Below are 25,611 nucleotides of genomic sequence, written 5' to 3'. Positions count from 1 at the left end.
CCTTCCCTTGCAGGCCTGGTCCCTCCCAACTGCCCTCCCCTGCTGGCCATCTTGTGGTGGCCATCTTGTGTCCACATGGGGGCAGGATCTTTGAGCACATAGGGGCAGCTATCTTGATCTTGTGTGTTGGAGTGATGGTCAATCTGCATATTACTCTTTTATTACATAGGTTAGAGGCCTGGTGCACGGGTAGGGACCAGCTGGTTTGCCCTGAAGGGTGTCCTGGATCAGGGTGGGGTTCCCTTGGGGTGTGGAGAGGCCTGGGCGAGGGGCCTGTGGTGGTTTGCAGGCCAGCCACGCCCCTGGCGACCCAAGCAGAGGCTCTGGTATCTGGAATTTATTTACCTTCTACAATGAAAACTTTGTAGCCTGGAGTGGAGCCAAGCCTCCTGCTCGCTCCGTGGCCAGTAGCCATTTCTCTTGGGATTGATGTATCTTCTATAATTGAAACTTTGTATCCTTGAGTGGAGGCCTGGGCCTGCCAGAGTGTGTGGAAAGCTTGGCTTCCTCTGTTGCCAGGGAAACCCAAGCCTCCCTTCTGGTAGCCATCTTGGTTGGGGTTAATTTGCATACTTGCCCTGATTGGCTGGTGGGTGTGGCTTATGTAGCGGAGTGATGGTTAATTTGCATATTACTCTTTTATAAGAGAGGCTAGTAATAATATCTAGCATTTATTGATTGCTTATTATTTGTAGGATGTTGTTCTAAGCCATTTACATTCATTAACTCATTTAATCCTCACAACCTTCCTATGAGATAGGTTTTAATATTATTATTCCTATTCAACAGATAAAGAAACAGAGATGACAACTAACTTGCTTAGAGTTGCACAGCTAATGTGGTGGAGCCAGGCTTGTGTCTCTATCTCCTCCACTCAGCTAAGAAATGGGACATATACAGTGTCTCCATCTCTGAGCCAAAGGCCTGGTATAGAGTCAATGTTTATTGAATTAAACTGGGCCACTACTATAATTTTCTAACTGGTGTCCCTGATTTCAGTCTCATCCATTTTAATCTATATCTAACACTGGAGAGAATGCTACAGTATTTTAAAAATGCAAATCCAATCATGCCCCATCCCTACTTAAATTCTTCAATAATTTCCCATTATCCAGAAAGTAAAGCCCAAATTCCTTACGTGGCATTCCCCACTCCCCGCCCCCCACCCCTCCCACACACATAAATGTGAGAAAGAAAGTTGTCCCAAACCTGAGCTGAAGCAGCACTCTGTGGTCTGATGTGACTAGCTGCTCTTCCTAGAAAATAGTTAGCCTTCTAGATATAATTTTTCTTCTCCCCCCACTCCTCCTCTTTCCCCCGCAGTCTAACAGAACTATTGAACCCGTTTCCCCCTATAACATGTCTCTTCCAAGATAGAATCTTTGAACTGTACTGTTCAGAAAGCCTCTTCTTTTGAAACAACTTGGAAATAAAACTCTGACATGCACCTATAATCAATCTGAGAGTTGCTTTAACAAATGTGTGCATTGAAGGAATGAATACTTGCTTGTAGGAAAAAGGGAAGTCTCATTATTACTAAGCCTTAAATATTAAATGTATTTTAAACTCTAAATTCGAACTGTTGTGAGGATGTGAAACTTTGATTTCTACAAAAATTTTCCCCCTATGTTTTATGAAAATATTTACATGAAATAATATGGTAAAGTACCTAATAAAATTTAGAGAAAGGCCACAATAGACTTAACAATGATTTCTAGATTCCTATATTCACTACTGTATAAAACTGAGTAACTACACCTGCTGATGGAAGCCCCAAAGACCCAAGGTTATGTGTACTGACATCTGTGCCAACAGCTGATCTTGTTCTTAACTGTCTGCTGGTATTCACTGGAGTTTCATCTGTCCATATTGCTACTCCTTTTGCTAAAGCTGTTTACAATGCCAAAACAAAACATAATTTTTAAAAGTCCCATGCTTATATTACATTTGTCAACTACATTGGCATGAAATTAAAATCTAGAAATTAATTTTTCTTACTTTTCCAGGATTCTTCCACTCCCAGTATTATGGCCTAGGACAGAAATACATTTTAAGAAGGGGTGTGTGTGTCTGTTCTGTTTTAATATGGAGAAAACAAATGGCTTTAAAGCAGAAATGAAAACCATTCCTCAGCAATTTATCCTTCCTGGTTAAGATGTGTCCCTGCTCCCCTTCCTAACTAGATTTTGGATGCCTGTGGCAGAACACCAAACTTAGGATTTGGCAGCATTTAATTATTATTTATAGCTATTGTTTACAACTCCTCTCCATATGAGGTTAATTATCCTCTTGTAACAATCTAGTTTGTGAATTTTCCATACCCTTATCTATCTGTACACCTTTTGTTGATACCTCCTGGTAAACTTTTGACAATTTTTTAAATTTGTTAGTAATTTCATAAAGGAGAGGGAAGTAAGCATAAAAGAACTGAAAGTGAAGTTCTTGATAATTGCTTTTCTTGTTCTGAGAGAAAAGAGATAGTAGCAGGGAAAAGGTGGGAGAAGAGATTCCTCACACGTCTTATGTCCTGCAGGGTGAAGGTTGTATGCTCCATGGCTTAGTATCAGTCTCTACTTGATTGATGCTAAAGAATACTTCTTGAGTTAAAAGTAATTTTTGTATTGCTTTTTCTACTACTTATTATCTTGTAACTGCAAATTGATTAGGTTTTAAGTGGATTACATGCAGAATCCCAAGTAACATACCTGATCCTGACCTCCCAAAAGCTGGAACTTTCTTCTGTCTTCTTGTCTGTGATTTAGGAGTCTATTCCCTTGGATCGATAATGAACCAATTTTTAAGGATATCTGTGCTAATGGAATTCTTGACAACATCTACATTTTGTTGGAGCTTTCTGAAAACCATTAACTCCAAAGGAATAATTCTAATGGTGGGCATTCTGGGTACCATGGTGGCCTCTTCTGGGATCCTGACACTATACCTTCTAGATGGACACTGGTTTTCTTTATCAGGCAGTAACGCAGGGAATGATCTTGATTGATTTCTCAGTACCAACAAGACTGCCTAGCATATATTTCCCTTCCCAAAGCCAGCAGCACACATAGCCTATGAGGCCAAAGACTTACTGAGCTGATGATACTAGTGATTAGTATTCCTGCCAGGGAAGAGAAATAAAGTGCTCACCTTCTGGGCTGCATTAGCTTTCTCACATTTTCAGGGAATGCTGTGCACACTGAATGATGTGGCTTACTAAATAAATTCAAATAGCGGAGGAGCGTTCGTTTGTCTTCTGGAAAAGGAACAATTAACTACCCTCTCATTAGCATATTCATTAGTAGCATTGCAGTAAATACAACATAACTCTGTTATAACATAGCTCACTACAAACATTCTAGTATACCTAGGATTCAGTTGGTTCCCTGAGACATAATTTCCTAGAGAAAGAGCCAGATTTAACTCAATCAATGCAAAGTAAGATTAGCCTTATATCCACAAGATCATTACACAACTCAATTAAACAAACATTAACTTAACACCTACTATTTGTAAAGCACTGGGTAATATAAATCACTGACATTTGTATTGTCCTTTGGCATAGTATTATTTAGCTCCTCACATCAACTCTACCTGGTTATTATCTCCATTTTACAATTGAGGAAACAGGCTGAGAAGGTAAGTGACTTGCTATTGAAGATCACCCAGCTAACAGGAAGTAGAGCCAGGACTTGACCTTCTCATTTATCACAACTTCTTGAAAAGGTAGTAAGATACACTCTTGTTCTCAGGAAGCTTAGATACAAAAAGGGTCCCACTTTATCTAGGACAACAGTGCACAGGAAAACATCCTTTCACCAGAATACAGGTTGGAGGGGTTGTTAAGGATAGACATATTAAAATACATTTAAATTTAAATCAGATGGAAATGTTCCAAACACATATGATATGCTCCACTGCCTAAAACCTCATAAAGTCTTTCTTTGGTGATAAAAGATCTTTTCATTGCTTCCAGATCATCCTAACCTTTAGAGCTCCTGAACAAAGCGGTCTGGAATGGTAAAGAAGGCATGGAAAAGGGGTGAAGAAGCTTTGGCCTTCGAGCCCGACTCGTTTCCAGCTTAGGTTCAACATTTTATTTTTATTTTTTATTGTTGATAGTATTACAGATGTCTTCCATTTGCCGCCCCCTAGCCCCCCCAGGTATTCACAACCCTATTGCCAGTGTCCATGGGCTATGCATATCCTATATAATAAAAGAGTAATATGCAAATCAACCGAACAGCGTTACAACTGGTCGCTATGATGCGTACTGATCACCAGGGGCAGACGCTCAATGCAGGAGCTGCCCCCTGGTGGTCAGTGCTCTCCCACAGGGGAAGCGCTGCTCAGCCAGAAGCTGGACTGATGGCTGGCAAGCACAGCGGTGGTGGCTGGAGCCTCTCCCGCCTCCGTGGCAGTCAGACTGACATCCCCCGAGGGCTCCCGGACTGCTAAAGGGCACAGGCTGTGCTGAGGGACCCCCACCCCCTCTCCCCCCAGTGTACAAATGTCATGCACCGGGCCTCTAGTAAGTATATAAGTTCTTTGGTTTATCTCTTCTCATCCCCCTAGGTTCAACTTTTAATCCACAGATCAAATACCCAAGATAAGATCACATTTAAGCCTTTTGTAGAAATTTGAGGCCTAAAATGCCTAAAATAACATTGCTCCTTCTAAAAGTGAACCATTTCTTTTACTGTGAAATAAAAACACTTTCTATCTTACAGAACAAGAATTTCTGGTTTCTTTTTAAAAATAAAGAAAAGAACATATGAATAGATATATTAGTTGGAGGGGATGAACGTCTAACTTGCAGGGAGGCATCTTCACTTTTAAAAAAAAATTGAGGTGCAATTCATATCACATCACTGGTCATTAGGGAAATGCCAATCAAAACTACAATTAGATATCAATTCTCACTCACTAAGGTAACTATAATTTTAAAAATGCAAAAATTTTAACCATTTTTAAAGTGTACTAGTACACTTTGGTGGCATTTAGTACATTAACTATGTTGTGCAACCATCACCTCTATCTAGTTCTAAAACATTTCACAACCGCAAAGAAGAGCTCATACACATAAAGCAGTCACTCCCCATTCCCTCCTCCCCCTGCCCTCTCCCTCCACCCTAACCCCCAGACCCTGGCAACCACTATTCTGCTTTCTGTCTCTGTGGATCCACCTATACTGGATACTTCATGCAAATAGCCTCATACCACATGTGACTGATGTGTTTGCCTTCTTTCACTTAGCATATTTTCAAGGTCCATTCACTTGGAGCTTGTATCAGTGTTTCATTTCTTTTTATGGCTGATTATGATATCCCTTTGTATGGATATACCACATTTTGCCTAATTCATTTGTTGATGAACGCTTGGGTTGTTTCTACCTTTTGGCTATTGCAAATAATGCTGTTATAAACATTTGTGTTCAAGCATTTGTCTGAATTCTTGTTTTCAATTTCTTTGGGTATATACCTAGGAGTGGCATTATTGGAACATATGCTAATTCTGTGGTTAACTTTTAAAAAAAATATTTTACTTATTTATTTAAAAATATATTTTTATTGATTTCAGAGAGGAAGGGAGAGGGAGAGAGAGATAGAAACATCAATGAAGAGAGAGAATCATTGATCGGCTGCCTCCTGCACACCCCACATTTGGGATTGAGCACACAACCTGGGCATGTGCCCTTGACTGGAATCAAACCTGGGACCCTTCAGTCCACAGGCCAATGCTTTATCCACTGATCCAAACCAGGTAGGGCTATGGTTAACTTGTTGTAGACCCACCAAACTGGTTTCCAAAGTGGCTGCACCACTTTATATTTCAACCAGCAATGTACAAGAATTCAATTTACTTACATCTTTCAAAGTCCATGGCTAAGTCGAATTACTCTATAGAGAAGACCACACTTGATAGGCCCCCTCCATATGCAGATACTTCTGGTCACCTTTTCAGTTACTGCTCTTAAATATGAGCAGACAGCCAAGGATTATAGACATTTAAAGAAAACATTTAATATGAAAGACTGAGACTTTTTTTAAAAGAGGAAAAAACCTATTGGATGAAGATTTGCAGGGATAAGTAAATTTCCCAAAATTATTAGTATATTCAGAGAGATAAGAAAAGATATTGTATCCACTCAACACGAAGAAGATGTTAACAAAAGTTTAGAGAGCAAGAACAATAATAACAGCTTTTGAAAATTAAATAAACAATCAAAGTTAATTAAATATAAGGTCTTATCAATAAACTTCAGGAAGTCTCCCAGAACATAAAGCAAAAACTCAAAGAAGGGGGATACAAGACAAAAATAAAAAATAAAAATAAGGTTCCACTTTAGAATAATAGAAACTCCAGAAAGAGAAAACAGAGGAAAGGGAGTCATGAAAGAAAAAAATTAAGAAAATTTACAGAATATAAGGGCTCACCAAGTAGCTAGTATAATGGCTGAAAATGTTACACATCAAGTAACATTATTGTGAAACTTCAGGACAAAAAGAAATTCTTAGTCTTTGAGATTGGGGCGAGGAGGGAGAGGAACAGGTTTTATATGAAGATTCAAAGATTAGAATGGCTTTACATTACTCAACAGCAACCGTGGAAGTCAGAATACAATAGAAAATGTCTTTAAAATTAATAGGGAAAACAGTTTCCAAGCTAGAATTATATACCTAGCCAAACAACTCATTATAAAGGAAGAATAAAGACATTTATAGTTAACTAGGGTTTCAAAAATTTCATCTCTCATATGCCCTTTCTCAGAAAGTTATTGGAGGATGTTCTCCACTAAGCAGTTGGAAAATCATAGGATTCAGGAAACAGGGAATTCAGTGTGTGTGTGTGTGTGTGTGTGTGTGTGTGCGCGCTGGGAGGGTGGGTGGTGAGCAAAGGGAGATTTCAAGATGACATCTGTGCAGCAGGTCTAAATACCAACCCAGTCCAGATTGGAGCAAATCAGAAGACTCCTGAAGGTATTTCTTCAAGAAGATAGAATTAATAGACGATGGTTCACAATGTGTTTATATGTACCAAGAGTAGAATTATAAAATTGGTAGTTTGGGGTTAAGTCAAGCATGTCAAACTCAAAGGCTAACATGGGCCAAATAAACAAGGTTTAAGTTTATGTGGGCCACAAAAAAACCCCAAAAGCTTCAATTTTCTTAGAAACGTAGGTTTATTTCGATAGAGACATGCTGAATACAAAGGGCTGAAATAAATGAGTAATTGTTAAACATAAAATAATAAAACATTTTAATAAAAATATTTTTTCTTGAACTTTAACTTACCAGACACTGAATAACTGCACAAATGAATAAGCGTAACGCAAATAAACCTATTTTTCTTGTTCTCTGAAAGCGAAATATTTCCTGTTGCGCAGATCAAACAAGTCAGTCCAATACTAATGTTGTGGCAATTGGCTGCTAAAATATTCGCTGCTGGTATTAGTGGAGAGAAATGGTGCGCCTGCGTGTAAGGCGTGTAGGGAAATGAATGCAACATGATTATAGTAATCAGTCATTATCGAACGTAGTAGTTCGTTATTAATAATTATGTATAACAGAATATTGTAAAAATTAAGTTACAAATTTTTATTCTTTCTTACATGCCATTATATTGGCTGGGCCACAGAAATATTTGTTGTGGGCCACATGCGGCCCATGGGCCGTGAGTTTGACATGCTTGCTTTAGAGAGTATTTACTGACTTCCTGTTATAATCATTGAGATTTTCTTTCTTACTCAACTTTTTTTCTCCATTTTCCCAATAGAATTACAATTTTTAGTTAAACCAGTACTTAGTACTTACACTATTATGACTGTAAGTATTGTTCACTGCTGATTAAGCAATGTACAATGGTTATCTGCTGTGATGTGGATGTTTGTTTTCTTGGAGTTATTTCCTTTTCTTTCATTTGCTTAATTTTCTGTGCACGTACTATTTGTTTGTCCCTAATGCATCAACAGATCTGCTGCATGCCTGGCAGTCATTGTTTCAACTTCTCAAACACATCAAATATCCCATTAGTTCCTTTTCCCCTGGCCTGGAGGCCTCCCTCCACAGCATTAGTCCTCTCAATCTAATCTGGACAGTGGCTTTCTAGCCCAGCCTCCATGCTAGGACTTTCCTCAGCCATTTTGGTTTGGGGATTGTTTTTGAGAGATTTGCTGATGTGAATATAACTAGAATGAGGAAGCATTAGTCTTTTAAAGAGAATCCTAAATTATTAATATACTACAGGCCTGATGCACGAAATTCATGCAAGAGTAGGCCTTCCTTCCCTCGGCTGCCGGCACCAGCTTCCCTCTGGCACCTGGGACCCGGGCTTCCCTTGCAGCCCCGGCTTCATCCAGAAGGTCATCCAGAAGGATGTCCGAAAGGACATCCGGTCTAATTAGCGTATTACCCTTTTATCATTATAGATACTACTTACATGTCCTGGTTCACCAGACTGTGAGGCCACATAAAACGAGGTCATATTTGTTTTGGATGCCCAAATTATAATGGCTCCAATCTTCACAATTTGAATGTAAGCTCTCTAACTTTGCAAAGTGCCCTCTGAGTTTTTCTGTGGGTCCCTAAGAGGGACTCCCATATGCTCACTATCTCGTCTATCCCAAGGCTTTTGCATGTTCTTCCACTTCTGCTCTGACCCCTGGCCAATACGTATTGCCCTGAATGCTGTTTGAAGTATCCCTCATGCTGAGAGTATGCCTCACTGTGGATGGTATCCCTCATAAGGTCAGTGCTATATTTTCCAAGGGTGTTTTCCCCTGATTTTGCCATTTTCAAGAAAACCAGGGGGTACTAGGCTTGATGGGAGGAAGTAGAAATGACCCTTCCCCAAATTCCACGCCATATCCCATTCCCCTCCTCCGTTGCTCAAAGGCCAGAGCTCACAGCCTCTCAGCTTCTCCTCTTTGCAGTTGCCTGTGTGCACACCTGCCCCTAACCCCTCTGTCCAAACCAAAAATAATCCACAGTCACAACCAGCTGCTAAGCATCCATTTTGCCAGGGACAACGCAAAAGCTCGAAGGCTCAGACATACATCTCAGAACTTATTACCAAACCAGAATGTGTAACGTTTATGTTCTAGCCAGTTTCTCCAGCAGAGAGGCAGTCAGCTCCACGGCGAGATGAAGTCTCCATGCTGGAGACAGAACACTACTTGCACCTTTCAGATGGGCCTCTTTTTCTGCTAAACAAGATTTAAATGCTTGCCTTTGTGTCTCCTCTAAAGCCAAGTACCATGTTGCAAATCTTTAAGTATGTCCACGTTCTTTTAGAAAACCCCTAATATTTGTTTTCCTTGGGAAAATCTGGAAACCTCCTACAGATGTCTGTCAGTAATACAGCAGAATTGAAAAACTATTTCAGACTTTTCACTAATCAGACTGGTGTTTGCTCTAAAATTGTGATAATTTGCCAAGTTAGCATTTTCAAAGAATACTTAAGGGTGGAGATGCTGCCAACAGAGAGAGCAGCTAGCAGATTATAAGGGAGGAAAGATTTTTTTTCTTGTGAGATTTAAAGTACTACTGTGCTGGTCTTTTTCCAAATGAGAGAATCCTTTTCAAAACGTAGGCCATGCTGTTTCAGGAAGAAATTTCAGGTGGTCCATTTCCCCCTCTTTAATGTTCCAGTTTTCTTTACTTAGTGAATGAGGACAGTTAGGCTCACAATTTACCCTATCAGTAAGAGGGAGAGCCAGGATCTTAACCCAGGTCAATTTGACTTCAAAACTGTTGATTCTCTTCTGCATACTACATCGTGATGTATCATTTTGAATGGGTACAGAGATGACCCTAAAAAAGAGGAGCTGATCTGGGGAATTCCTGGCCATGTGGATTATCTGGGATTTCCCTGGCATATACAATGGTTCCCTGGAGATACATACTCTCTGGTGAAGGATGATTTGCGTAGCACCCACTGTGCAAACAAGCCTAATCCCAAATTTCACTGTCCCTGTTCTTTCTTCAGTTGCCTTTTCTTCCATCCCCTTTTTTTTTGGAGAGATACCAAGTAATTGGTTGCTGATCCTGCACTCTGCTCTCTATAAGCCATCCAGATGGTAGACCCAGCTTACCTTTCCTATGACATCTGTTAACAGCTTGAGGGCCAGGGGATCATGAACCAAGGAGTCTGTGTAAAAGGAACCCAGGTACTTCCTTGGGTTGATTGGATTGTCCTGGGCACACAGATCTGGGCGCACACTGAATCCATGGGAGATTCTTCCTACTGTAAAGGGGAAGGCTCCACCTGCAAGTAAAACCCATTACTGAGGGCTTGCTTCGGTTGAAAGGGATTCCTTTTTATTTCTTTTTATTGATTTTAGAGAGAGAGGGAGGGAGAAGAAAGATAGAGAAACATAGATGTGAGAGCGAAACATCAACTGGTTGCTTCCCACATGGGGATTGAAACTGCAACTTGGGCATGTGTCCTGACTCGGAATCAAACCCATGACCTTTTGGTGTATGGGACAATGTTCCACCCAACTGGCCAGAGCTGAAAAAGATTCCTTTTAATCCTCATGTTATATGCAAAGAAAAGTTACTATAACCCAGCTGGTTAACAAAGGACCTACTGGGTTCCAAATGCTGAGAGATGACCCAGAAGAACCCACAGGAACTCATCTAGAAATTCAGATGTGAGGAATTCATCCTAAAGAGAGAAGACAAGTGTGTAAAGATATGTGGTCAAAGTTTTCAAATGGTGTGGTCATATGAGCAAATATTGAGGCAACTTATCAGTTAGGGAATATCTAAATAATAATTATAACATCTAAAAATGTATTGCCATACTTGCAATGATCAAAAATGATGAAGCTCTATACTTATTGACCTGGAAGATGTCTCTATATGCTGGTGAGAAGGAAAAAAATTAGAGAGCAGCACGAAGAGTTTGATTGTGTGTGTCTGTGTGTCCAAGAGTCACAAACTCAATTACTTATAGAGTCCAAGCAGGAAATATAAATGAATAAAATAGGTCTATTTTAAACAATAGTGAATGGTAGGGATTATTGGAAACTGGACAGCTTGTAGTCTGACAAAGATTTAAATAAAAACAAATCAAAACAAAATAAAGCAAAAACTGTGCCAATCAAACTAAACTTGTCAGCAAAAATGGAATTTGGTTCCTTGAACCATCATATACTTTATGACTAGAAAGATCACTGAAAGGATGTTAGGGACTGAATTGTGTCCCTCCAAAATTTATATGTTGAAAACCTAACCCCCAATTGTATTAGGAGATAGGGCCTTTAAGGAGATAATTAATGCTAAATGAGGTTATAAAGTAGGACCCTAATCTGATAGGGCTGGTGTCCTCATAAGAAGAGGAAGAGACAGCCAAATGATCTCCCTCCCTCCCTCCCTTCTCTCTCTGTGCATGCACAGAGTAAAGGCCATGTGAGAACACAGTGAGAAGGTGGCCTTCTACAGTCCAGGAAGGGGTGTCTCACTGGAAACCAAGCCTGCCAGCACCTTGGTCTTGGAACTCTAGAACTGTGAAAACATTAATTTCTGTTGTTTGCGCCACCTAGTCGGTGTTGTTTTGTTATGGCAGCTGAGCTGAACAAAACAGATGGGGTCTTACCTCCATGTGCAAAACATACTTTCAGTTTAGGAAACTTCTCGAACACTCCACCCATGATCATGGAGCAAATGGCTGTGGTGGTCTCTGCTGGCATTCCTGAAAGAGGAAACAGTCACAAGGTACAGGGCTTGTCCCCTCTGGTACGAAGTTCAGTGATGCTCACGGTGGGGAACGGCGGCTTGCTGTAGTTGTCAGTGCCGAGAAACGTGGGGTCCCTGCGCCCTAGCATGGCTTGCTTATATACAGGCGATTACCTTGGCGAGCAGAACCATCTGATGCTTCCTATTTGCCACTTGCAGGTAGAGTCACCTAATGGATAGAATAGCCAAGGAGCCAGAGGACCTGTTTTTTGTCCTGATTCCCCCAGCTTCAGTTTTGGATGCAATGGGGCAAGACAGTACAATGAATCTGGGCTGAACCCTAACTCCTCCCATTTTTGCTTTCCAGCCTTTGGCAAGGTATTTAAAGCCCCCGAGCCTGCGCTTCACCTGTGAGACGGGGACAGTATTGCCCATCTTGCAAGGCTGTTGTGGAGCCTTGAAAATGATGTCAGGAAAGTTCTTGGCCAGAACTTCACATTAGAGATGCTCAGGAAATATTAATTGCCTCCCTGTGCCTCAATTTCCTCATCTGTAAATGGGTTGGGATGATCATTGTTAATTCTTGCCACTTAATAAGTGCTCAATAAATATTGACTCATATTATTATTCCTCACAAATTTTTGCTGCTTCTTAGAGCTGAGGTTGAAAATAACTGGATTAAGCCCTGGCCAGGTAGCTCAGCTGGTCAGAGCATCATCTTGGTTGTGGGTTTGATCCCCGGTCAGGGCTCATACAAGAATCAACCAATGAATGCATAAATATATGGAACAACAAATTGATGGTTCTCCCCCGACCCCCCCAAATAAAAAAGAAAAGAGCTGGATTAAAGTGAATGATTTCAAGCTCCTAGAAGTGTCTGTTTCATGCCTGGTGTCTTTACTTTCTCGGACTCAGTCTGGGTTTCATTTTCAGATGACTGCTTTCCAGACTGTGGTTAAGGAATCTCTGCAGGCTCCACAGCTGAGCCTGGCGCCTTCTGGGGAAGCCTGCTTCTCCAGCTGCCTAATGGGGCTTTAGTGGGTGCTCATCTGCCCCATTGCTCTGTGGACAGCGACACCCTGGCTCCCTGGCCTCTTGGGAATTCTGGAAGCATGATAGACTAATGTCCATCTGAAATGGGCAGAGCTTCATGAAGGCAGGAGATGAACAGCATCACTTCCTTTTGGTCCTATGATTCTGCTTCCCATTAATCACTTGGACCATAACTCCACAATCCGTTCTCCATACAGGAGCCAAAGCAGAATATTTGCAGTGTACATCGGAGTATGACCCACCCCTGCCGGGAATCCTCCAATCACTAATGACCACCTTTGCATCAGAATAGAATTTTGAAATTAGCCTGTTTACGATCTGTGTGCCTGTTTATTGTCTCTTTCCTCCAACCAGAACATAGACTTCCGGAAGGCAGAGGTTTTGTCCACGTCTGTATCCTCGGTGCCTAGCATAGGCCTGACATGCTGCAGGACCTCAGTGTATATGTGTTGCATAAATGAATGACGAAGCGGCCCTTCGTTCTCTCCTCTGTTTTTCATGTGGGAAGTTGCCATGTATGTAAGTTTGTGGGACTTGTCAAAGTGCTGTGTGAATTAGAACGAGACTTTCTGTGAAGCTGGAAAGCACTGGGGCTTCTTAGGTGATCTTTTCCTACCAATTCCTGCTCAAAATTTGGTGGGGAGTAGATAGGAAGCTGCCTCACTAAATACACGGGTCTCCAAAAGCAATGCCAGGGGCATAAAATATCAGAGTAGAAGGAGAATCCAAACCAGTTCTCTCACTTTACAGACGAGGAACTGGGGTGTCAGGAGGTGAAATGACTTGCCACGGGTTATACAGAAATCTAGATGAGCTGGAACTGAAATTCAGTTTTACTTTCAATATACGGCTCCATTTAATGCTTTATGGTGGTTACTTCTTAATTACTTGTACCAACGAGGCGGAGAAGGGAATGGGTAATGGCCTCCCAAGGGAAACCCAGCCCTGCTCTGCGGGGACCACTCCTTGGGTTTGTAGACGAGCTGCACTCTTCCCACGTGGCCCCAGGATTCTAACCTGTCTTCATGTCTTTTTCTCATCAGGATGCTAATGAGAGAGCGGACAGGCTAAAGGGAGGCCTCTCCTCTTTCCCTGTCCCTCATCTGAAACCACGAATGAATGGAGGAGGCAAAGAGCAGAAGAGAGGAGCAGGTAACGGAAACTGAAAGCCTGGGTCACCCGTAATCAGGGCCTCCGATCCTTGGGCGGTGTGAGGTGACCTTCCCCTCCTAATTCCAGGGCTCTCATTTGAAAGAGCTGATGCTATCATTGGCTTCTAGAAAAATCGGTTAGACAGGCAAGGGTACTTATCTCTGGAGCCTTTTTGGGAGTCTGTGTGGTGAGGTGGTTTTGGAGTCAGACTGATCTGTGTAAATTCCATGTTCACTTATTAACTGTGTGACTTGGACAAGCTTCCTAACCCCTCTGAGATTCAGTTTCTCCGTCCATGAAATGGTTATTATAATGTCAGCCTCAGAGCGTTTTGTGTGAATATGATTACAACTAAATGAGATAATATATTTAGCAATAATCGGAGTAAGAGCTCAATAATGCACAATCCTGTTAATAAATTACACTTTCTCTCTTTGACATAATAGTGTTTCACAGATAATTGGGGAAAACATACAAAAGTTAGATCTCTTTTCTAGGCCCCCAAGCGGACACAAACCTACGAGCCAAGGGAGCCAGTATTTGGCCATCCGTCCGTCCATCTGCATGTCCCAGGGGTGCACGAATAGGGAACAGTTCAGCTTCTCAGCTGCCTTCAAAGAAGGAATGAGAGAGAGGGTTATTTGGGTGAGCCAGCAGATACGGGGTGCTATTTTAGGGAAATTGCTTTTCCCTAGGTCTATATTGATCCGAATACACAAACCAAATATTTTTGAAGTTGTTCCCTGATCTTTATAAAAGAGTCATTGATAAACTGTGTTCCTGCTTGGAAAATAAAAAGGACACTTAGATTTAATGAGGGGGGATGAGTGGATTTACCATTGAGGTTGATGAATTTAATATATTGTTTGGCAAAACAAGTCACAGCAAACATCCATCACTCAGATGTTTTGGCTGAGAGCAAAATGCTTAAGGACTGATCTTGTACCTCAAATGCCAGGGAAATTTCCCCTGCTGGTTCCTCCTTGGAAGGACTGCTCAGGTTCTATCTTTGGAGTCAGGACTGGAGTGTCCCCTCCTTTTCTCCACTTGGAAACTGAGGATACGGAGAGTGAGGAAGTGATGGGCTGAGAGTCAGGGGTTCAGGACTGGGCTGGGGTGGGCTGGCCTGTCCCAAGCCTCTGGTCACTCAGAGCCTGATAGAGGGTGGGAATTTCTGGGGTCTGCAGGCTTTCACAAAGCCCCAGGAGCTCAGCCCCAGGAGTCCCTAAACAGCCTGGTGTGAATGAAATCACTTTAAAGAAAGGAAGAGATCTCAGTGCCTCCATCAGGCATGTGCTGTGATGAAGGTCATGAGCAAACTTGTTCCAGGGCCTTCTGGGAAATGGAAATACCATCTGGATGGAATGACCTTTATTCAGCAAAATGTTTCATTTTAAAAAGTCCCCTCAACAGGCATTGAGTATTAGTGCTTAGCAAGGTTCAAAACATATTTTTCTTAGCACATTTCCAAATATATTGGTGGCTGGATGACTCATCTGACCCTTACATATTAATATGTGGACTCACTAGTTTGATACAATGGGACTTCTGTACAGAAACATTTTTTTAAAATGGAGAAGCAATTCTGGGACAACATGGGATTCTGGATGTGGCAGGCAAAGGGTAGATTGGAGAAAGGACTTCTAATTCAACAGGTTCTGAGGAGCAGAAGAGATAGAAACCTTTTGATATAAACCTGATAATGGATGCAGGCTGGAAAGAGAATACCAGCTTCTTGGGTAGTTTGGGCTTGACAAAGACACATGACCATGATATCTCAGTGGGATTTGACTCCTCATTAGTACAAAAGTTGATTCTATGGCCTACGATGGTTTGTTTCTTTTTAATTCAAATTAACAAATATTTTTGATCACCTTTTGTATGTGAAGTATTGTAGAGAACACAAACAGAAGTCACTTATACTCTCAAAATTGTAACTCACATTAACAGAGAACTTACCATGTGCCAAAGCTATCCTAAGAATTTTACAATTATTAACTAGTTTTATTCTTTATAAAATGAGCACTTGTGTTACTCCCTTCTTACAGGGAACAGAGCTACGGCAGACAGAGGCTAAGTAACTCTCTCAGGTCTTGTGGCTGGTAAGTGATAGAGGCAGGTAGCCTGCCACTACCATTCTGTCTGCCTCATACTCGTCACAAAGTCACTTTAGTGCCTGAAAACGGTGCTGAAAGTGTGATGTTGGGTTCACTCACTAAGAAAGAAGGTCTAGGAACTAAGGTGGACAGTTAGACACCCCGGAACTCCAGGCCGACCTTGACATGACACAGCCAACTTGGCTCATGGAAACCCCTCTTATTTGTTTCAGCTCATGTTACCGACACAAGTTACAGAGTAGTGAGGCTGGCAAGTCTTGCCAACCAAATAAACGTGCTGTCAACCCCAGGACGTGGTAAGTCAGCTGGGCCAGGGGGCTCTCCTGAACCCCCTCAGGGACTGCAAGCCCCCAAACAGCCTCGTTAGAATGATGGGTGGGTCAAGCTAGTCACACAAATGAGAAGACTGTACCCAGCAGGCGGCTGCTGCTCTCTGAGCCCAGTTCCAATGAGTAATAAAGCGACTTGCAGCTGAAGGTTTGCTCACACTGTGCTGAAACAACTTGGATACACAGATAAATAAATCCTCTTTCAAAGCTCATTAAAGTTTCCAGAAAACATTCACTGCGTCAGCTCAGCCACTGCAGCCAGTAATCTTCAGGGAGCTCAATATTTAGAGGAACATTTAAGCCTCCAGGTCACCAGGAGGCAATTTAACAGGCATCTCCCGCCTGGTGGGCAGGGTCCATAGGCACAAAAATGGGAATTTCCCCTCATGTAGTCAGAGCTCACCAGATAATAAAGAATAAACGATCAGTGAGTGTAGTGCCTGGTGAGTGCACCAATATCTATTAATTCATTATGAAAGATTTTATATTTACAATGAAAATAATAGAAAATAATACTATCCTAATTCTAGGAGGGAAGTAGACCATTCTGAAATGCAGCTGAATATAGAATCATGAATCTTGACTCCTGGTGTAAGGAAAGCAGGTTCCGTTGCTGAAACAGGAGGCAGAGGAAGATTTTCAAAATATATGGCTTACAAAGTGGTTTACTTGAGGAATGATTAAATAAATCAAAACATATGCATATATTGGAATTATTATGCAGTTATTTAAAAATCATCCATTAAGAGACTTTTCATTTAGGGTGGAAATTCTCAGTTAGGATATGAAGTGACACATATAATAGAATATAGATATATGTAAAAAAACAAATGAAATACACTATAGCAGTAGTTACTTCTCTTTGGGTGGTGGGATTATGGATTACATTGGACTATGGGATATGTTTTCCTTTTTACACTTTTCTTTATTTCCTGTAATTTCTTCAAAATTATGTTATATAATTTTGAAAAATAATGATTTTTTTCCCCCAAAGCAAAAATAACTATTGTTTTGTATGTCATTAACACAGTTCTTTGCACAGTGGCTGTGATAAGGATAACATTTTGGCTTCTGAATGAAAGATTAAAAGGAGAGCATGGGTGATAGAAAGAAAAGAGATTTCACTCAGCTAACTCAAGGTGCATTTCCACTTGCCCCTCTCCCAATGGAATGGCCACTCCTTATGGGAGCTCTTCCCATGTTTGCTCCTATGTCCTAGCATGTCAGCGGCATCTCTCTCTCCCCCTCCCAGTGAGGTGGCGCATTTATCTTCTTCCCGCCAGCACCCAGCCAGTGCCCAGCCCCAGTGCCCAGCCAGTGCCCAGCCCCAGCACCCAGCACAGTGCCCAGCCCCAGCGCCCAGCACAGTGCCCAGCCCCAGCGCCCAGCCCCAGCGCCCAGCACAGTGCCCAGCCCCAGCGCCCAGCACGGTGCCCAGCCCCAGCGCCCAGCACGGTGCCCAGCCCCAGCGCCCAGCACGGTGCCCAGCCCCAGCGCCCAGCACGGTGCCCAGCCCCAGCGCCCAGCACAGTGCCCAGTCCCAGCGCCCAGCCAGTGCCCAGCCCCAGCGCCCAGCATGGTGCCCAGCCCCAGCGCCCAGCCAGTGCCCAGTCCCAGCGCCCAGCACAGTGCCCAGTCCCAGCGCCCAGCCAGTGCCCAGCCCCAGCGCCCAGCATGGTGCCCAGCCCCAGCGCCCAGCCAGTGCCCAGCCCCAGCACCCAGCACAGTGCCCAGTCCCAGCGCCCAGCCAGTGCCCAGCCCCAGCGCCCAGCATGGTGCCCATCCCCAGCGCCCAGCCCCAGCGCCCAGCATGGTGCCCAGCCCCAGCGCCCAGCCAGTGCCCAGCCCCAGCGCCCAGCACGGTGCCCAGCCCCAGCGCCCAGCACAGTGCCCAGCCCCAGCACCCAGCCAGTGCCCAGCCCCAGCGCCCAGCCCCAGCGCCCAGCACAGTGCCCAGCCCCAGCGCCCAGCCAGTGCCCAGCCCCAGCACCCAGCCAGTGCCCAGCCCCAGCGCCCAGCCCCAGCACCCAGCCAGTGCCCAGCCCCAGCGCCCAGCATGGTGCCCATCCCCAGCGCCCAGCCAGTGCCCAGTCCCAGCACCCAGCCAGTGCCCAGCCCCAGCGCCCAGCCAGTGCCCAGCCCCAGCGCCCAGCCAGTGCCCAGTCCCAGCTCCCAGCCAGTGCCCAGTCCCAGCTCCCAGCACAGTGCCCAGCCCCAGCGCCCAGCCAGTGCCCAGCCCCAGCGCCCAGCCAGTGCCCAGTCCCAGCGCCCAGCCAGTGCCCAGTCCCAGCTCCCAGCCAGTGCCCAGTCCCAGCGCCCAGCACAGTGCCCAGCCCCAGCGCCCAGCACGGTGCCCAGTCCCAGCTCCCAGCACAGTGCCCAGTCCCAGCACCCAGCCAGTGCCCAGCCCCAGCGCCCAGCCAGTGCCCAGCCCCAGCACCCAGCCAGTGCCCAGTCCCAGCTCCCAGCACAGTGCCCAGTCCCAGCACCCAGCACAGTGCCCAGCCCCAGTGCCCAGCCCCAGCACCCAGCCAGTGCCCAGCCCCAGCGCCCAGCACAGTGCCCAGCCCCAGCACCCAGCCAGTGCCCAGCCCCAGCGCCCAGCCAGTGCCCAGCCCCAGCGCCCAGCCAGTGCCCAGCCCCAGCGCCTAGCACGGTGCCCAGCCCCAGCACCCAGCCAGTGCCCAGCCCCAGCACCCAGCCAGTGCCCAGCCCCAGCGCCCAGCCAGTGCCCAGCCCCAGCGCCTAGCACGGTGCCTGGTCCCGCCGCGCACTCACTGCGTAGACAGGGAAGAGTTCCTGCGCATTCAGGTCCCACGTGTTGACGTGGGAGCCGATCTGGACCCCCGGGAAGCCCAGCTCCTTCACACAGCGCTCCATCTCCTTGACGGCCAGCTCGGGGGCCTGCATGGGCAACGTCCCCAGGCCCACGAACCTCCGGGGGTGCGTCGCTACAGTGGCAGCTAAGTCGTTGTTTAAAAACTGGCACAGGTCTAACGTGTCTTGAGGTTTGGCCTGGTGGAGACAGATGAGGGAACACCACATCATTCAGAACCTCCTTCTTTAGCGCTGTACTCCGGACAACACCCCCCCAGGCGAAATCACTGTCATTCTCAGTGGCTTTCCCCGCAGAAAGCTGAGGCACAGGCTGGGACAGGCACTTGCTGCAGAAGACCCAGAAGCCAGGCATTGCAAATGCAAAGACAACTGCTAGTGTTGATGATTAATTACAAATAGTGAGGCTGTAATCTGAAGGGACAGACACAGTTACTGGGCCTGGCATCCCCACCCCTGCAGACAGGAGCCCACAGACTGCACACCTAGGTACCTCCTCTACCCCCACACAGGAGGCTGGGCCCGGGCGCCTGACGTCACCAGGGCCTCTCCTTGTCACGCCTCATTGTGTGACGTCAGGATGTTGTACAGCTCTCCTGTCCCTGCTTCTCCCCCTCCCTGTCCCTCCGTAGGCAATGACACTCACAGTTACCCTAGCAAAATGCTGATGCAGATGAAGTTTGCTTTCTGTTCCCCTAACTCTTCCTTCTTCATTCTTTTCTTTCCTTTCTTTCTTTTTAAAAAAATATATATTTTATTGATTTTTTTTTTACAGAGAGGAAGGGAGAGGGATAGAGACTTAGAAACATCGATGAGAGAGAAACATTGATCAGCTGCCTCCTGCACACTCCCTACTGGGTATGTGCCCACAACCAAGGTACATGCCCTTGACTGGAACTGAACCTGGTACCCTTGAGTCTGCAGGCCGACGCTCTATCCACTGAGCCAAACCGGCTAGGGCCTTTTCTTTCCTTTCAACATCATCTCACCCCACTGCCAGGAATTTGGTGTTCTCCTGCAATCTCACTTGTCTAGTCAGAATGATACCCAGTCTGATAAATTTAGACATATTGAAGTCATAAATTTAAATATATTTAAATCATGAATCTAATTACAGAAACAGATCAAGACTGAATCACTGGCACTGGAATTATGAGCCCTGGTGGGGAAGTATTTGTGAGCAGGTGGTATTTCCATTGCTCCGTACACCACAACATGAGTGAATTGGCTCGTGTGAGCGGATGGCCGGTGCACCTCCAGCTGTGTACAAAGGTGTCCTTCCACATGCTCGGAATCATGCCTGAAGCTTTAGCACTCGACACTTAATCCCTTGGGGAAAAGCGTCCAACTCCAGGAATCCCATTTTGAATTGTACATTTCCCTGGGAGAGGCAACATATTAGGCCATTATTATTGTTCCCACCTCAAAATCACCGTCACCTCAGAATACACTGGCTTGTTGATTACTGAGTAAGGCACTGCGGGGACGAGTCATCAGACAGGTAAGTTCTGATGGAAATTTAGGTTGGGTCTAGAACTGTGCGTCCAGTGAAAATACAATGCGAGTCACATAGGGATGTGCAACTGTTGGCGACTGTACTGGACCATGTGGGTCTAGAGCAAGGACAGGACCAAGAAGACAGGCCCAGAGGGGCCCACTGCAGTGTGAGAAGCTGAGGGACCCCACCGATCTCTATAGGGGAGACACAGAGGGGAGGTGGGGCAATGTCAAGACCGAGTCATCTACCTACTTGCCAGACATACCCTTTGCCCACCAAGGAGATGGTTTGAAGTTTCACACTCACCCAGTAGCTAAACATGACGGGAACCGTGGAAAGGGCTTGCACAGTCACTCCTAGACACAGACACAAAGAAAAGGCGAAGCCGATGAGAATAGCCCAGACACTCCTGTATTTCCTATGCCCAAGTAGCCCAGCAATTCTCCACCCCACCTCGTCCTCTCTCCCCCTTCCCTGGCTGCTCCTCCCTGTCCACCTTCTCTCAGGATCTCTGTCCCAGAGCTCCCTCGTCCCTCAGTGTTGGGTTCTCAGAGGAGGGGTATGAGCTGGACAAAAATGAAATCATTTAAGAACTAATTGGCACTCTTTGTCTAGGGTTATTTCTATCCTCCTTTCTTGTGAAGGTCTATGTAAGCAAGAATTTCCCCAGCAATTTTTTTCAGGGCTTTTTATCTTAGCTCATGAATGACCGTGTTTTTCCCAGCCACCTTCTCCCCCTTTAATTAGCTACTACGTGGTTCTGGGTCCCACTGTCTGGAATGCTCAGAATGGGACCCGGGATTTGGCTCCAGAATCCAGCCTCCAGGAGGACTGAAATCTCTATCTTCAAGCTCTGGGAGCTCGGGTGTCAGGAGAGGCTGCCAAATGGAGGGCGGCTCTCTTTTCCTCATGCTCACATCCAACTCACCAGCAAGAACTGTTAGCTCTACTTAATTCCTTTCATCCACCCAGGATCCCCATCCCCTGCCTACTAACCAGGCTACCAGCATCTCCTACGTGGACCACTGCGGAAGCCTCCCCTACCACCATTCTTGTCCTCCTATAGTTTGTTCTCCACTCAGAAATGAGAGTAAGGTGCTAAAACTTAGATTAAGTCATTCCCTTGCTCAAAACTTTCCATCATACTAGGGTAAAATCCAGACCTGAGCATGGTCTACAAGGCTCCATACGGTCTCTCTTGGGGCTACATAATCTTCCTTGATTTCTTGCCTGTTCTTCTAACTGTTTTCTGCCTCAGGACCTTTGTATTGCTGTTCCTCCTGCCTGAATGCTTTTCTTTTGGCTCATTACAAGATAAGCTTTTTTTTACCCGAAGGTCTCAGTTCACATGTCACCTCCTCAGCGTGGTCTCCCTGCTACTCCAGCCATGATCTATCCCATTGTTCTATTCCTTTCCTTCTCTAATACTTATTACAGTCTGTTAGGTCTGTATTTATGTATTTACTAGAGGCTCGATGCACGAAATTCGTGCAAGGGACTCGGCCCCTGTCCCTGCAGCAGCTGTGGGCCTCTGCCTAGGCTCCTGCCTGCTGAGGTTGCCACCCTATGCCTCTCCCCCACCCGCCGTGGCTTTGCCCAGAAGGAAGGACATTCGGTCTAATTAGCATATTACTCTTTTATTATTATAGATTCTGTGCCTTCCCCTACTTGAATACAAACACCACTTGAGCCTGTCTCTCCGTGCCATAGCATCAGCAACCTGAGTGGTGCCTGAACATACCCAATAAACGAAAGACTGCAGGCTTGATAAGAGAGTATTGTTAATCATTGTCACAAGATATTATTTAGATTCATTGATTAGTATCAAACAGATGAGTACCTTTCAATTGTAAAATCTTTTACATTTTACACAAATACTTTCACTTACATTACTCGATTTCATTTCTCTATTTTATAGATTAGATCTAAGGTCACATGTTTTGAAAGTGGTACCATGAGGCTCCTGTCTAGCCTTTCTCCTTCCCTATATCCCAGTGACCATTACTTGTCACAATATTTCATATTGACATAGTAATTGTATCATTTGTGTATTGGTTGATTTTGATACATATTCTTTGGCCTCTCAGAACTAAAGGGGGAAAACAAGTCTAATACAGTTAGAATTTATATTTTTTTTAAAGGAGAGGGTTAGCAATACGACATAGCACAACCTTTATACAACTTACTTGTTGATTACATTTGGGGTTGGGGCAGAACATTTTAAAAACAAATTCCTAGGCCCTCCTTTGGAAATTCTGATTTAGTGGATGGGGCCTGAAAAACAGTTTTTTAAAAAATATATATTTTATTGATTTTTTTACAGAGAGGAAGAGAGAGGGATAGAGAGTTAGAAACATCGATCAGCTGCCTCTTGAACAACCCCTACTGGGGATGTGCCCGCAACCAAGGTACATGCCCTTGACCGGAATCGAACCTGGGACCTTTCAGTCCGCAGGCCCATGCTCTATCCACTGAGCCAAACCAGTTTTGGCCTGAAAAAAAAATTTTAACCAGCACCCCAGGTGATCCTTACCCTGAGGGAGATTTGGGAAAAGCTTTTGTGGTGGAATGAAAAGACAGCCTTAAGCACAATCTTGGCTCTGCTTGTTACTAGCTGTGTGATCTTGAGCAAATCCATTTACTCACTTGCCCCCTTAGGTAACAATAGATACAACAATGCCTGCCACTTAGAGGCGTTGAGCTCCCACCCCAGCCGTCACCAGGCCTGGATCCCTCACCAATTCTGACCTTCCTGGGTCTGTTCCAGAACCAGCTTCATTAGGAACCCAACCTAGTTGAGGACTTAGGAAATGCTTCTATGTGCATCATCTCATTGTTATTATTTTGGCCTTTGTTCTGTGTTGGATCTTGTGATGAAGTGACCCAGGGGCTGCCAGTTACATTTCGCTCCCTGTGAAGATGGCATGGATTGCTGGAATATTCGGTGTTGGGCCTTTGTCATTTATTTTCTTATCTCCACAGAGGTGGTAGGATGTAGTTGTTAAGCCCTTGGGGGCAGACTGCCCGGGTTCAAATCCTGTTTCTGACTCCTACAAACTGTGTGATCTTGGGCTAGTTGTTTAATCTCTGTTCCTTAGTTTCTTCATCTGTAAAATGGGCATAATAATAAATGATACCCCCTAGGGTTGTTATAGGGATTAAATGAGTTGATACATGTTAGGTGCTGAGAAAAGTGCCTGGTACAAAGTAAATGCTCAGCAAGGAATAGCCATGGCTGTGCTCTCAAAGACAGCCATTGAATGAAACACACACCAAAACCCTTTATCTAAGTGAACACCAGTCATCCGAGTCTCATTTCCTCTAGTTTTCTCCTTGAAGGGGTGAGGATCCTTGCTCAGGGTTACATTTGGAGCAAAGCCTTGCTCTGTGCTGTAGATCTGAGCAGCATGCTCTTTCTCTAGCTCCCCTCCCACCACATACTTCTAGACCAGGGGCATGTACGCTGTGTTCTGTGGAATGGTCTGCAGTAGTCTTCAGGCTTTCTGCAAAGTTCAAGTTGAATGCCATTTAAATATACTTCTAATTATTTATAAAAACTATAAAGCAATTCCTGACCCAAAGTATCCTGGACCAAATTCTAACATTCCATAGACCACCTCCTCATTTGGGGCTGACAGGTTAACTCATTTTGTGTAGACTTTGGAATAAAATGTCTTCTGCCATCTCTGTGTACATATTTTAACTTCTTTTACATTTATCTTTGATTAAGAAGGTGGTAGTTCTGAGCTGCTCTTTCATTTGTGGGTATGAAGTGTTTGTTTCCTGGTTTACATCTAGACCACCTGGCAGTGCTGAGGGCAGTTCCCCCTGGCATGGCCCACGCGTGCCCACAGGCTCAGCCCATCTTCTGGAGCGTGTGTACTTGGGTGGCACAGTAATAAGTGAAAGCACAGTGTAGCCATCATACCATATTTTATTTTTATTTATTTTTAAAATATATTTTATTGATTTTCCACAGAGAGAAAGAGAGAGGGATAGAGAGCTAGAAACATCGATGAGAGCAGCTGCCTCCTGCACACCCCCCACGGGGATGTGCCCGCAACCAATGTACATGCCCTTGACTGGAGTCGAACCTGGGACCTTTCAGTCCGAGACCGACGCTCTATCCACTGAGCCAAAGCGGTTTCGGCCATACCATATTTTAAATGGTCTTTTAAATTCTTTTAAATTGTGGGACTTGTTTGCTTTATAAATATAAGATAAGGAATGCAAAGCAGTTCTCAGAAATTGTTAGTGATTCAGCTTTGAAATAAGAATGTCCCAATTCTCCTCTTTCAAGTTTCGGAATTAACTTCATTATAGACGATTCTGAGATTACTCCATTAACTTGCTTTCTAACTGCTCTCATTTCCACCCCTTATGTGTCACTGGGGACTTTGTGTGTCCTGTGTACCAAGACAAAGTGTGGGAAGAAATTGGATCCTGAATCTGACTAAGCAGGAAACTGGCATCCTTACTCTGTGAATTCTAATTTCTATTCTTTTAATCAACTTTAATAATAAATACATACTATACATTTGAACTCAAAAAGCTTTAAAATAGTAAAATGCCACATTTATGTTTTTTTTATGATATAGCATTCTACTTTAAACAGGGATACTTAATTAAAAATTTTTTTAATCCACACTAAAACAATTATAGTAGAAGGCTCACCCCTCCCCCATCAGGCCCCCGTGGAGAAAAGGCGATCGGAAGTTACCATCACATAAATCCTGTAAAGTGGTCAACAGACTTCAGGGAGAGACGTGGCTTTTCTATCAGATGTGATCACTGGTAACATTTCTCAGAGTAAGTACCTGTTTGGTCCATTTCTCGAATGCGGACGTCTGGATCCCAGCAGTTCTCTTGGACCACCCTGAAAACCTTCCCGTCCTTCAGCATCTTCGCCTCTCCCTAGGGCAGAAGAGGCACATCGGTGACGTTAACCTAAG

At 44.4% G+C, this 25,611-nt stretch overlaps 1 protein-coding gene across 1 annotated transcript in view; it reads right to left on the bottom strand.

The window, feature by feature from the left end:
• The window catches only part of ACMSD (aminocarboxymuconate semialdehyde decarboxylase), a 49,556-nt gene that overhangs the window by 11,717 nt on the left and 12,228 nt on the right, over positions 1-25,611 (bottom strand). Inside the window, exons 3-8 of the mRNA XM_008143466.3 lie at positions 25,477-25,573; positions 20,966-21,015; positions 19,105-19,341; positions 14,398-14,491; positions 11,596-11,691; positions 10,088-10,260 (exon numbers count right to left, since the gene is read on the bottom strand). Of these exons, the coding sequence (XP_008141688.1) occupies positions 10,088-10,260; positions 11,596-11,691; positions 14,398-14,491; positions 19,105-19,341; positions 20,966-21,015; positions 25,477-25,573 (747 nt within the window). The remainder of the gene's footprint in view (positions 1-10,087; positions 10,261-11,595; positions 11,692-14,397; positions 14,492-19,104; positions 19,342-20,965; positions 21,016-25,476; positions 25,574-25,611) is intronic.

Source organism: Eptesicus fuscus, chromosome 11, assembly GCF_027574615.1.
Source record: "Eptesicus fuscus isolate TK198812 chromosome 11, DD_ASM_mEF_20220401, whole genome shotgun sequence".
Taxonomy (NCBI): Eukaryota; Metazoa; Chordata; class Mammalia; order Chiroptera; family Vespertilionidae; genus Eptesicus; species Eptesicus fuscus.
This window is presented reverse-complemented; position numbering and strand designations above follow the sequence as displayed.